At 41.1% G+C, this 12391-nt stretch overlaps 1 protein-coding gene across 1 annotated transcript in view; it reads right to left on the bottom strand.

Moving 5' to 3' along the window:
• The window catches only part of fer1l4 (fer-1 like family member 4), a 46521-nt gene extending 34759 nt beyond the window's left edge, over window positions 1–11762 (bottom strand). Inside the window, exons 1-2 of the mRNA XM_087840896.1 lie at window positions 11660–11762; window positions 9831–9886 (exon numbers count right to left, since the gene is read on the bottom strand). Of these exons, the coding sequence (XP_087697022.1) occupies window positions 9831–9886; window positions 11660–11738 (135 nt within the window). The 5' untranslated portion in view covers window positions 11739–11762. The remainder of the gene's footprint in view (window positions 1–9830; window positions 9887–11659) is intronic.
• Between the last annotated feature and the right edge of the window lie 629 nt (window positions 11763–12391).

Genomic DNA, 12391 nt, shown 5'->3' with positions numbered 1-12391 from the left:
GTTGTATTGATGTATAGCAACTTGAAATGCTCCCAAAAATGGCACTACAGCATGTAAAAATATAATATAAGCTCTGGCGGACTTGGTTCTATGGTAGGTCTTAAAGGGTTAATAAATAAATATGATATGAAGTAGCTCACCTCATGGGTGAATCTGTGCTTAAATGTCATCACCATATTTTCACTGGGCATCTCCATATCCTAATGCTCCAATCAAAATACTTTTAATACTTAAGACCCCGTAAATATTTCTGGTTTTGGCATTAATTTCTGATTAGCCCGTGGTCATGGTACCCATTTAAGAACTTCGGTCAGATAGCTTTTCTTGTAGCCTTCTGTGCTCTAAAAACACAAGTAACTAGAAAAAGGTGCCCGTTGCTATCTTCATACTCAGGATGTATAATTGATGGTGTTTGCTTTCTTTTTCAAGTACAGTTTCTGCCTCTGTGCACTGAAATATTCTTGTCTTCCTTCTATGTCATTAAATAATTCATAGACTAGCAAAGAATCTCTGCACGAGTTTCTCGGTTTGGTAGTTTGTCAGCTTTGTTGAATCTCCTCATGTCTTATGACATTTTGTTCACACAATAATGTCATTTTGTTAAACCTTTTTCTTTTGTGTGAACTCACTATAAAAGTCGCCTTAAAGCTTATCGGAAGGAATCCTGTCACAGTTACAACTCTAAATGCAGCAGCTCGATAAAATGCCACACATACATGTCATACAGTTAAAATGTTGGACTTTTTGGTTTTGGTCATAAATGACAGCTTTAGATAAATTCAAACTATGACCTGATAATAAAGATTATAAAGGACTGTGAATGGTAGTTACATCCCTGAGAATGAATCAGAATTAACTGAACAATACAGCTTCCCTGCATGATGTCTGTACCAAATGTCACAAGATTACAAGCAGAATTTGTTGATGTCCAGTGTTGTAGTTCAGTCTGGGATCGGATGGGCTGTTATGTCTATCAAAACCTTCATGTTGAGTTGTTGTTTAAATATTTTAGACCTGATCAGTTTGGTGGACCAACCAGCTAATAGACCGTGAGCCATGCCAGGAGGATGGATTCATCTATCACATCTGTCTTAAGAAAAAAATATATTCTTCATTGAACTTTCCTTCTCTCAATTTTAGTGCCATGTCCAGTGGGTGCATTTATACATTTCTGTTAAAATAACAGTTTTACATATTTTGTGTGGTTTTGTGTGTGTGTGTGTGTAAAAGAAATAAAAGGCTACTGACCAACTGTAAAACTGTGATTCATCCTAAAACATATTTTTTATGGTCCTGATCTATTTAAATTAAATATTATGCTGCAGACTAAAATACATTCACAGTAATTGAATGCATTTTATGGCACAAGGCACAAGCCAGATAATGTCGTTCTCCTCCGCCCACAGCTGGCAGAGAAACAATATTCAGTTTTTAAACATAACCTCCCCCTTTACTCTGAGCATGTTCCACAAAGCACTGTACGAATTAAGCAAAATTTTGTGTATGCACTGAATGTTTCTGTTTTTATGCCCAAATAAGCTTGTTCTACATAACTGCCTTTAGTTTTGCACTTATAATGCATGCTCACTGTTTGTAAACTGTTCTGCACAAGCTCATTCTCAGCTTTTAGTTTCTATATTTTTCGGAAAGATGATCAGAGAGCAATATTGTCTTTGTTTTCTATCCCATTTACATCTACATATAACCACATGTACAAATCACAGCTCTGTAAAGGCCAATGAACCTATTTCAGTATCGCCAAACGTGACACTTGTGAAGTTGCCTACATTAAAATAAATAAAAATTGCGTGATTGAACAAACATAGAAGTCTGTGTCATTTTAGGAGTGAAAAATCTCAAGTGGCTTGCTTCTAAAGACTGTCCCCTGTGAAACTTTATGTTCAAAATAGAGCTCTGCTATGACCGAACCTAATTTTTAGCCCTGCTGATGCCATTTAGAGATCCTATCTAAAGATATTTTCTATCCATAAAATGATGCACAGTGTTTCATATTTGCAGAAAACAGCATGCTGGTCCAGAAAACAACACAGCATGAGATCACTTTAAAAAGGAAAATGGAGAAGCTGATTTTGTAACTGTCTCAACATGTTATGGGACTGAGTATAAAAAGCGTGCAGACACGTATCCTATGTCACGTCAGTGATCATTTTAAACTTTTCTCATGTTGTTAAAAAGAAAACCGTTACACGTTTTGTGTTCACATGAAAGTAAGGTTTAGTGTGTCATTCATCAAGACTACATGGCGTGAAATGACGTATGAAAAGCCAAAAATGAGTAGTGATAACCCTACAAAAGGATTTGTCACTTGCAACCACACAAATAAATATTTGGGAGAAACATAATAACACCCAGGTTTGTATTTTTTTATATAATACTTGCAATACTGTGCAAAAGTCTTGAGCCATCCCCCATTTTTTTACATTTTGGCAGGAAAACGGAAATAGTGTCATGGTCCGGGTGAGTGCGGGGTTTTTCCACTCCGCTGGGCTCCACCTTCAGGCAGAGACTCCAATCAGCTTTCACACCTGATTCCAATCAAGTCACCAGCATATAAGACCAGCACTCACAACAGACCTCTGCCAGATCTACTGCTAACTCATGTTAGTGCTAGGCCGCCAAGCCCTTGTGAGAGCCCTTAATAATTGCATTTCTCCTCACCGTGTTTTCTTTGTCATAGGACCCACCTGGCAGTCACGCTTCCCAAGCTGAACTACTCACATCTCCGCCTGGATGCTGGTTCTGTCATCTGGCTGTCCACTTGCCTGCCTACCTGCCAAGTCCCTTGCTCCAAGTATATTCTAGACCCTCTCTGGACACTCCTCACCCGGACCCCTTTGGACACCCCCTCCTCGCATGACACTTTCACCTGCAACGCGTAAGCCCTAACCACCACAGTCAAATCCTTTGGCTATGATTCACTAGACTGCCACTGACTGCTTGTCTTCTCTCATTATAGTGACTGCATACCTCCATCCAAGCCGCTGCCCCTTTTTCCATTCCCAGGATCCGTCCATGAAATCTTGCACCTAGTCATAACACTCAGTCAGAGTTTCATGCTCATAGTTCTCAGTTCGTAGCTTCCACAGTTCATAGCATTCTCCGTTCATAGCATTCATAGTGTGATGCCTCAAAGGCATTTATGTCATTTATCTTTAATGTTTGCTTTAAAATAATTATTTTGTATGTATTTAAGTTAAAAAGAACAGTAAAAAGAGTTAAAAATGTTAAGAAGCTTTAATTTTGAAGGTGAACTTGCTAATAACCTCACTTCCTGGTGGGTTACCTGTATTGCTTCATTTCCTGTTTACTTGCTCTTCCTGGTTGCTCTAAGAGGGAGAGTGACATGCGGTCCTTGCTCTGAGGCTTATCCACAGCCATCCACCTGGGAACATTGTTCAGGCAACGCCGTAAGTGTATATATTTCATGATGAAGGTGTTAAAAAGGCATAAATAGCGGTATTTGTTAAAAATTATATTTTATTTGTGATTCATGGAGGTTGATTTGTACATGTTAAAAAAGGGCAGTTTTGATGATCATTACTGTTGCTAAAGCTAACACGAGGGTGTAAGGTCACATTTTGAGTTATTTCGTGATTCAATATTTATGTAAACGATAATTTTTTCTATTCTGTATTTCTTTTCAACTACAGTTTTCACCGCTTGTCAAATGAAGATTCTGAGTAAAAAGTCAACTCTACTCGGACTCGTGTATTCATTGACAGAGGTTTAGCTTGGTGTTTAATCAGAGTTGCTACACTCTGCAACAGAACACTACAGTGAAAAGGCGGCACTCGATGGTCCTACGTGTTCGTGATGGCAGCAAGCAACAAGTCATCGGTATCAAATACCAGGAGCAACGTGACATCCGCATCATCTGTAAGTGCAGCTCGCGCCAGAGCTAAAGCAGAAGCTGCTAAGGTACGAGCATCATATGCTAGCCAGGAGGCTAAATTAAAACTGGAAAAGGCTGCTAGAGAAGCAGAAAGGAAAACTAGAGAAGCCCAAAATCAGTTGGAAGCCGCTAGAATTGATACAGAGCTGGAAGTGCTAACATTAAATCGTGAAGCAGACGCAGCCATCGCTGAAGCACAGGTGTTAGAAGATGTAACAGAAATGCATGGAAATGTAGAAAATGTGAAATCTGAGTCAGAAAACAGGCTTAGATCGCAACGTATACGAATATGTTTGCTCTCAAAATGATCAGAATCAGTCTACCTTTGCACCAGTATCTGTCTCACCTGTTAAATCTGTAGACCGTGCAGAATCACAAGACAGTTTCAGAACATGGCATCCACCTGCAAGCTTAGCGGAATTCCAACATAGCAACAGCAAGCCCAAGCCTGAAGCGGATAATGGGACACATCCACCCACAACAAACCTGTCTAAACTGACCAGAGCTGAATCGAAGACGACGTCGAAAGGACAAACCCTTGCACGTATATAGGTGCTCAATCACAAACACCCCGGCATATGCTTCCAGTGAGCGTGTCACAACCACCAGACCTTCTGGCACAATATTTGGCGCGACGTGATCTCGTTACATCAGGACTGTACCAATTTGATGATAAGCCAGAGAATTTCCGTGCATGGCGGTCCTCATTCACTAACGCTGTTGCTGAGGTTTAACTTACAGAAACACAAGAATTAGACCTCATAACCAAATGGTTAGGAAAAGAGTCTGGGCAGCAAATAAGATGCATACGCTCAGTGCATGTCAATAATGCCAGTTTGGCTCTGCGCAAGGCATGGGAGAGGTTGAATGACTGCTATGGCGCCCCTGAGATGATCGAGCAGTCGCTGTTTCAGAGACTTGACAGTTTTCCAAAAATTGCAGCCAAAGATCACATCAGATTACGTAAACTTGGGGATTTGCTTATGGAGATACAAGACGCCAAGGAGGATGGATACTGTCATATCTAGACACCTCCAGAGGTATTGGACCCATAGTAGACAAGCTCCCATATGGGCTCCAGGAGAAGTGGGTGTCATCTGGGTCGTGGTACAAAGAGGAGAATAACGGCTGCTTCCCTCCCTTTAGTTACTTTTGTAACTTTGTCTGTCATGAGGCAAAGAAGCGAAATGACCCCAGCTTTATTCGTTAAAGCAACGGCGCAAACCCCACAAAACCAGAAAGATTACCTATGAAGAGCTTTAACACTAACAAGTCTATTGCGGTTCACAAAACAGATGTCTCTACAATCAACAACGACCCTAACAAGAACTGCCCATTGCACAATAAACCTCACCCACTTAAAAAATGCAGGACATTCAGAAACAAGTCCATCGATGACAGGAAGGCCCTTCTAAAACAGAAAGGAATATGCTTAAAGTGTTGTTCTTCAACTTCACATGTTGCCAAAGACTGCAAATCTTCCGTGAAATGCTTAGAGTGTGAAAGCATCTATCATGATGCAGCCATGCACCCTGGCCCACAACCTCAACTCACCAAGGCTCCTCCACCACCACAAGAGAACGGCGGGGAGGGAGAAGATGACTCTAATGTAACTGATGTTATAACCAGCTGCACAGAGGTTTGTGGCCCCGGCCAGTGGGGTCGTTCTTGCTCTAAGATCTGCCTTGCAAAGGTCTACCCCAAACATTCAAAACACAAAGCCATTAAAGCTTATGTAATTCTGGACGACCAGAGCAATCGCTCTTTAGCCAGGCCAGAGTTCTTTGAGCTGTTTGGTGTGGAGAACAAACCACTCTTATACCATCTCAGAACATCCTCCGGCGTCATTGAAACATATGGCAGGAAGGCAGAAGGATTCCAGATAGAGTCGTTGAACGGCAAGGTTCTCATACCTCTTCCACCACTCCTTGAGTGCCCTGAAATCCCTAACAATCGAGCTGAAATCCCAACACCAGGTGTAGTTTTATAGCCAAACACATCCCCAATCTGGATCCAGAAGCAGAGATACTCCTGCTGCTCGGGAGAGACGTGCTTAGAGCACACAAGATCAGGCAGCAAGTTAACGGGCCACACAACGCTCCCTTTGCACAACGTCTCGATCTAGGCTGGGTGGTGATAGGGGAGGTGTGCTTAGGTAATGTGCATAAGCCAACGGTTGACACATTCAAGACCCATGTGCTAGACAGCGGTCGCCATTCCATATTTCAGCCCTGTGCAAGTTTCATGCAGGTCAAAGAAACACAGCCAAGCTTCAGCAAATCTAACAATATGCCAGAGAGGATGCTAGGACACACAGTGTTTAACCAATCTGAACATGATAACAAACCGGCCCCATCAATAGAAGACATCCTCTTCCTAGAGATCATGGATACAAATGTCCACAGAGATGACACTGGTAGTTGGGTTGCTCCATTGCCGTTCAAGGAGCCACGGCAACGTTTGCCAAATAATAAAGAGCATGCGGTTAAGAGGTTTGAATCCTTGCAACGCCAATTCAGGAAGAAACCCAAGATGCAGAAGCAATATGTGGCATTCATGGAGAAGATCATTGCCAATGGTCACGCAGAGGCGGCACCACCCTTGAGGGAAGATGAAGAGTGCTGGTTTCTTCCATCATTCGGGGTATACCACCCACAAAAGCCCAACCAAATCAGGGTGGTTTTTGATTCCAGTGCTCAGTACTGCGGGGTCTCCCTTAATGACGTGCTTCCGACTGGTCCCGACCTCAACAATTTTCTCTTGGGTGTCCTTCTACGCTTTCGAAGGGAGAGAGTAGCTATCCTCGCCGACATCCAACAAATGTTTCACTGCTTTTTGGTCCATGAAAGGCACCGCAACTTCCTCCAGTTTTTGTGGTATGAGGACATCGACCTCACCACGGCAGTTATCGACTACCGCATGAGGGTTCATGTCTTTGGCAACTCACCATCTCCGGCTGTGGCCATCTATGGTCTGCGAAGAGCCATTGCTGAAGGTGCCCAGAAGTACGGTGCCGACACAGTGAAATTTGTGGAAAGGCACTTTTACGTGGATGATGGCTTGGTGTGCTCCCATCTGAAGCAGAAGCAATCAACCTTCTCCAACGGACTCAGGCTTCACTTGCTGAATCAAACCTCCGCTTGCACAAGTTTGTGTCGAACAGTCCAGCAGTCACTGGAGCTTTCCCGCCAGAAGATTGTGTCCCGCTCATCAAGGATCTGGATTTGAGTGGGGAGACAGCACCCATGCAGCACAGCCTGGGTTTGCTTTGGGAGATCAGAAAAGACACATTCACATTCTCTGCATCAACTATTATCAAACCTTTCACCCGACGTGGAGTCCTCTCTACCGTCAATAGTGTTTTTGATCCGATGGGTATGCTGGCACCTGTCACAATCCAGGGACGAGCTCTTCTTAGGGAATTTAGTTCGGAACTGACTGACTGGGATGCACCTCTCCCAGAAGACAAGCTGAAGAAATGGGAAACCTGGAGAGATTCTCTTCAAGTCCTAAAGGAGCTTCATGTGCCACGTGCATACACATCAACCTCGCTCACCAAAGCTGTGCGCACAGAGTTGTTTGTATTCTCAGATGCCTCAGCTATGGCCATTGGGGCTATCGCTTACTTGAGAGCCATCCAGGAGGATGGAAAAGTAGTTTCCTGCTTTGTAAGTTTACTAGGCACTGTAAATAAAGCACTGTGTTCACGCCCGTTTTGCCAGTGCCAGTGTTTGGTATGACCCTCTTTATTCTTTAGAAATCCTTTTAGAAAAGCTTTCTCGTCATTTCTTTAAGTAGTCTTCAGGAATAGTTCTCCAGGCTTCTTGAAGGACTTTCAAAACTGTTCTCTGGATGATGATAAAACAGCAGTTTTTGCTTGAATTCATCCACAATTTTTTGCAGGTTTTGTCTTTAACTTTCATCAACCTGAAATACCTGAGTTCCAAATAAATTAGTGTAAGGAGCAAATATAAGAGTGAATCTTATTTATTCTCACAAAATTATTAGTTACATAATCTAAAGGAAAAATTAATATTTTTTACGGGCAGCACAGTTTCGTGGGCAGCATGGTTTCGCAGTTACTGCAGTGTCACAGGTAGCGCGATTTGTCACTCCCGTGAAACTGCACTGTCTATGAAGGGGTATGTTGTTCGTGTGAACTGACCATGTCAGATCCTCTGCCAGATGTACAGCTAGGAAACGGAAGCTGTTCTCTCTTTCCACAGCACATTGGGTTATGTGCTTTACAACACCTCTAGAAGTCCACGTTCATCTCTTCTGTTTTTGTGATATTGAGGGTGAGATGGTTCTCTTAGCAATAAAGCTTAAAGGCACTGAGATCCTCCTTGTAACCGTTACCAACCACTGTTGTGTCATCCGCAAACTTCACAATGAACGACCGTGGCTCAGGGGGTTGGGAAGCGAATCTGTAACCGGAAGGTTGCCGGTTCGATCCCCGGGCTCTCTGTCCTGGTCGTTGTGTCCTTGGGCAAGACACTTTACCCTACTGCCTACTGGCGATGGTGCGATATGGCAGCCTCGCTTCTGTCAGTCTGCCCCAGGGCAGCTGTGGCTACAACCGTAGCTTTCCTCCACCAGTGTGTGAATGTGAGAGTGAATGAATAATGGCATTGTAAAGCGCTTTGGGTGCCTTGAAAAGTGCTATATAAATCTGACCATGTGAGATCCTCCGCCAGATGAACAGAGTGAAGCAGATTAACGTCAATTCATGCCAGTAGCAGGCGTGTGTGCTGAAGGAGTGGCTGTGTGTGCGCTGTAGGAGGGGTACACTCTCATATCAGTTTAATTAAAATAGTTTCAATCTTTAACAGGCAAACAGCAGCAGCTACCACCTCCAACACGTGCACAGCATTTCTGTCTTTGTGAGGAGCCTCAAACTGACCATTTATTGTCCGACGTGTCAAACAGCCCCCCTGCGAGTTCAACGTGGTCCTGATAACGATAAACAAAGAAGTACAGACCAGAACAGACAGAAAGGATGAAAAATCATTTGATCTGAAATCTCACATGCTCTCACTTACTAAAAGTGTGTATGCACAAACCTGTGCATAAATCATGTGTATGAGAGCTTCCATTAGTGAATGAAGGCTAATCTCCGCACTCCCATCTGAACAGACATCTCTTTAAACGCCAGAGTTACAGGAGAAACGAGCGATCGATACTGATGCCTCCCTTTCATTTGTGGCCTCCTATTTAGAAAATGCAAGCTAAGCATTTTCTCATCACGCTTTTCTTTTTTGATTGTTTTGTTTGTTTTTTAATCAGACACAACTAACTTGTGGATCTGAATTGAGAAACTGAGAGCATGGTATAAGTGCCAGCTTCTCCATCGCCATTTTGTTACAGCTATATTAACCCCTGCTTTAATCTAACTTACAAATTAAATATCTCGCTGTGTTGAGGAAGACTTTAAAATACAGACTGAGAATAAAAACTCCATAGTAAAGTCAAAATACGATTTAGCGTCATTGTTTTATAGACAGACTCGCATCTTCATGCAACCAGAGGAGTCGCCCCCTGGAGATCATTAGAGAAAAATGCAGGTTTCAAGGAACTGGGTTTATAACTGGTCATAGTTTGAAGATAGTTTTGGAAAGCAGATTCGTCAGGTAACTATATATCTGGGGATTATGAGGACGGGTAAGCTAGCCTGGTAACTTTAGACTCTGGAGGTCTGCATAGACCATTTACCCAAATCCAACTAATGCCTGTGATTGTTCAATGGTGCTCAGAAAACAAGAAAAAAGCAGATGGAAACCAGAAAGCTTCCAGCACCAAAAATCCTTTGGTTAGAGATTTTAAATGTTCATCTGCAGAATATGCTTACAGGAATACATCCAGCTGGCGCTTTTCTGAATGACATGAGCATGTCCATAGCATAATATGGTTTACTGACCTCATTGAAGATAGCCACATTCTCACACTGCAGGACTCTGGTTTTATGGGTGAAACCTGAAGGAAAGACAGACAGACTGTGATGCTTTTGTCTGCACACTGTAAATAAAATATAAACATAGCAATAAAACAATACTGCCTTGTCTAATGTTCCACTTTGTGGCTATGTTTTTTTTGTTTTTTGCTTTGTATTTACGTGTCTCTTTCTTCTTAAAAAAAGATGTGTAATTCAATAACTTGCTGTAATTTTCATCATTTCAAGCTGCAACATTTCAGAAAAAAATGTACCTCATTGTTTTTTTGCACAGAAATGAGTGATCCTAAACTTAAATATGTTTTAATTTAAACTATCTGACAACATTTACAAATACAGCTTTAATGACTATTTAATTCAAAGTAATGTAAATGGTATTATTTTAATAATTACAATAATTATATATAATATATATAATAAATATATTTTGGCCAAAAGCTCATTCACTGTTAATTATTTTAACTTCATCGTCATCATAGTATGAATTTATTACAAAGCCAAACCAGAGCAGTTGTTAGAATGAGCTAATAAACAGATTGTAAGATTATGAAAAAATTATAAAGATCTTACAAAAAAGCACCAACTGAAGTACAGCAATGTTTTATTTACACGTTAATGCATCAATAAAACACTCTAAAACCAGTTTATAATGGCGTGGTGGTCACAGTTACTTAAATACTTTAAATGCATCGCCTTTACTTCTAATTGAATCCCTGATAATATACGCATCAGCATCTGAATACTTCACCTCTGCAGTGTAGGGACTTATTTTAATATTGACTGAGTAACACCCATACGTGTACATGTGTAGCAATTTAATGTTTGTTCAAATGCTGACAAATAAACGTTTCTGTACGCTGTAATGAAAAGACCATCACAGAGTACACTTTAACGCTCTTCTTAACACAACCTGTTTTACACCAGTACAGCTCCTGGCAATAATGAAACAATAAGCTGGTTTCAGTCGAGACTGAAGTTGGCTTCGGACCACATCAAAAAATCCTCAGTAGATATCAGGAAAAACTAGATAAAATTGATTAAAACAACAACAACAGCAACAAAAAACACTGTAAATGTAAACCTAAACAATAAACATCGTCCTTGTGTAGTTTAATGCTTCTGTAATCCTGTCAATCATTTGAGCTTCAACATGTTTTTACTCGTCATCTGAGCTCCATGTTTGATTTTCTTATTTGTTCACTGTATGAAATTTAAATTCATGCAGTGAATTTCTCAGCTTAAAAATAAACAGAATAAATAAATCTCCACATGCCAGCAGTGCTAAAATAACTTTTCACTTACTACATCTGTTTGTAGTTTATGTATTTGTTCCCATTTCTCCTCCTCTTACCAGTGTCCCTCCAGAGGAAGTGAAGCAGAACAAAATCAAGGATTGGCTGAAGTTTAAAAAAACAGTTTATCTCGAACGTCAGAGTCTCAAATGTAAACAGAAGATGTAACGCAGTGACAATGAACTCTACACTGCTCTGCCACCACAATAAAAACCCATAATTACAAATCAGTAATGCAGCTTTTAAATGTAATACTCTGGATTTACTTGTGTTAAATTATTGGCACTTTTCTGCTAGTTTTTATACTTTCAGTATTTTTATGTAGAATTTACATTGCTGTATTTTTACAGTTTGGTACTCTTACTTTTACGATAAAAAAAACCCCGATAGAAGTTCAATAAAGCAAACCAAGAACACAGATCATGTGTCCTCACACTTTTGTTTCACTTAATGTGCCAAAGAGACCAAAGATGTGTGCGGACATTGCTGCTGTGTGTTACCGACCTCTGAAGCAGAGTTCGACCTTTCTGTCAGATCGTCCTGGCAGGTTAAAGATCCTCTTCAGATTCACAGTGATGGACATGATAACAGACACCTGTTTTTCTGTCTATTTACATCATGTTCTTATGAAGTCGACTCATTGCTTCTTCTCCGTCTTCACTCTTCAGCGGTATGAAACTGTGTGTGTGACTGTACAGTTAGTCTTGTTAAAGTGTGTGTGTGTGTAGGGCAGGTCCTTTTAAATGTTTGAGAAAGCAAATACAGTTGCTCAACTAGTTTCCTCCTCAGAAAGCACACACGCACACACTCCAGGCTTCTGCAGCGTTCACCTGCACCGTTCCAGGAGGCAGTTTTAACTTTGAGTCGATGAACTCTATGATGGGGAAACAAATGTTTGATTCCAGCACAGCTGATCAGATAGTTTGACTAGCTCTGAGTGTGTTCGACTGAATATAAAGAGCAAAGCCTCCATTTCAACCCAATGGAGCTGAAATATGAACGTCAGTATGTTTGTGTGAGAAATCATTCATGCTGAGAGGTAGACTAGCTAAACAAACACAGTCATCCTTCTTTCAGTAAGTAAAGATAAGAAGAAAATGGCATTTTTACAAGAACAGCAGCAGCTCAATGAAACACAAAAACCACCACGTTTTCCTTTTCCCAGTTTTTATTACCATCTTGAGAAAAGCATTCTTCACAGACAGGTTTATTATTGGTTATACTGGTTTAGTTACA

Source organism: Neolamprologus brichardi, chromosome 5, assembly GCF_056152115.1.
Source record: "Neolamprologus brichardi isolate AB-2024 chromosome 5, ASM5615211v1, whole genome shotgun sequence".
Classification (NCBI taxonomy): Eukaryota; Metazoa; Chordata; class Actinopteri; order Cichliformes; family Cichlidae; genus Neolamprologus; species Neolamprologus brichardi.
The sequence above is the reverse complement of the archived record's forward strand: the minus strand, read 5'-3'. Positions and strand labels throughout refer to the sequence as shown.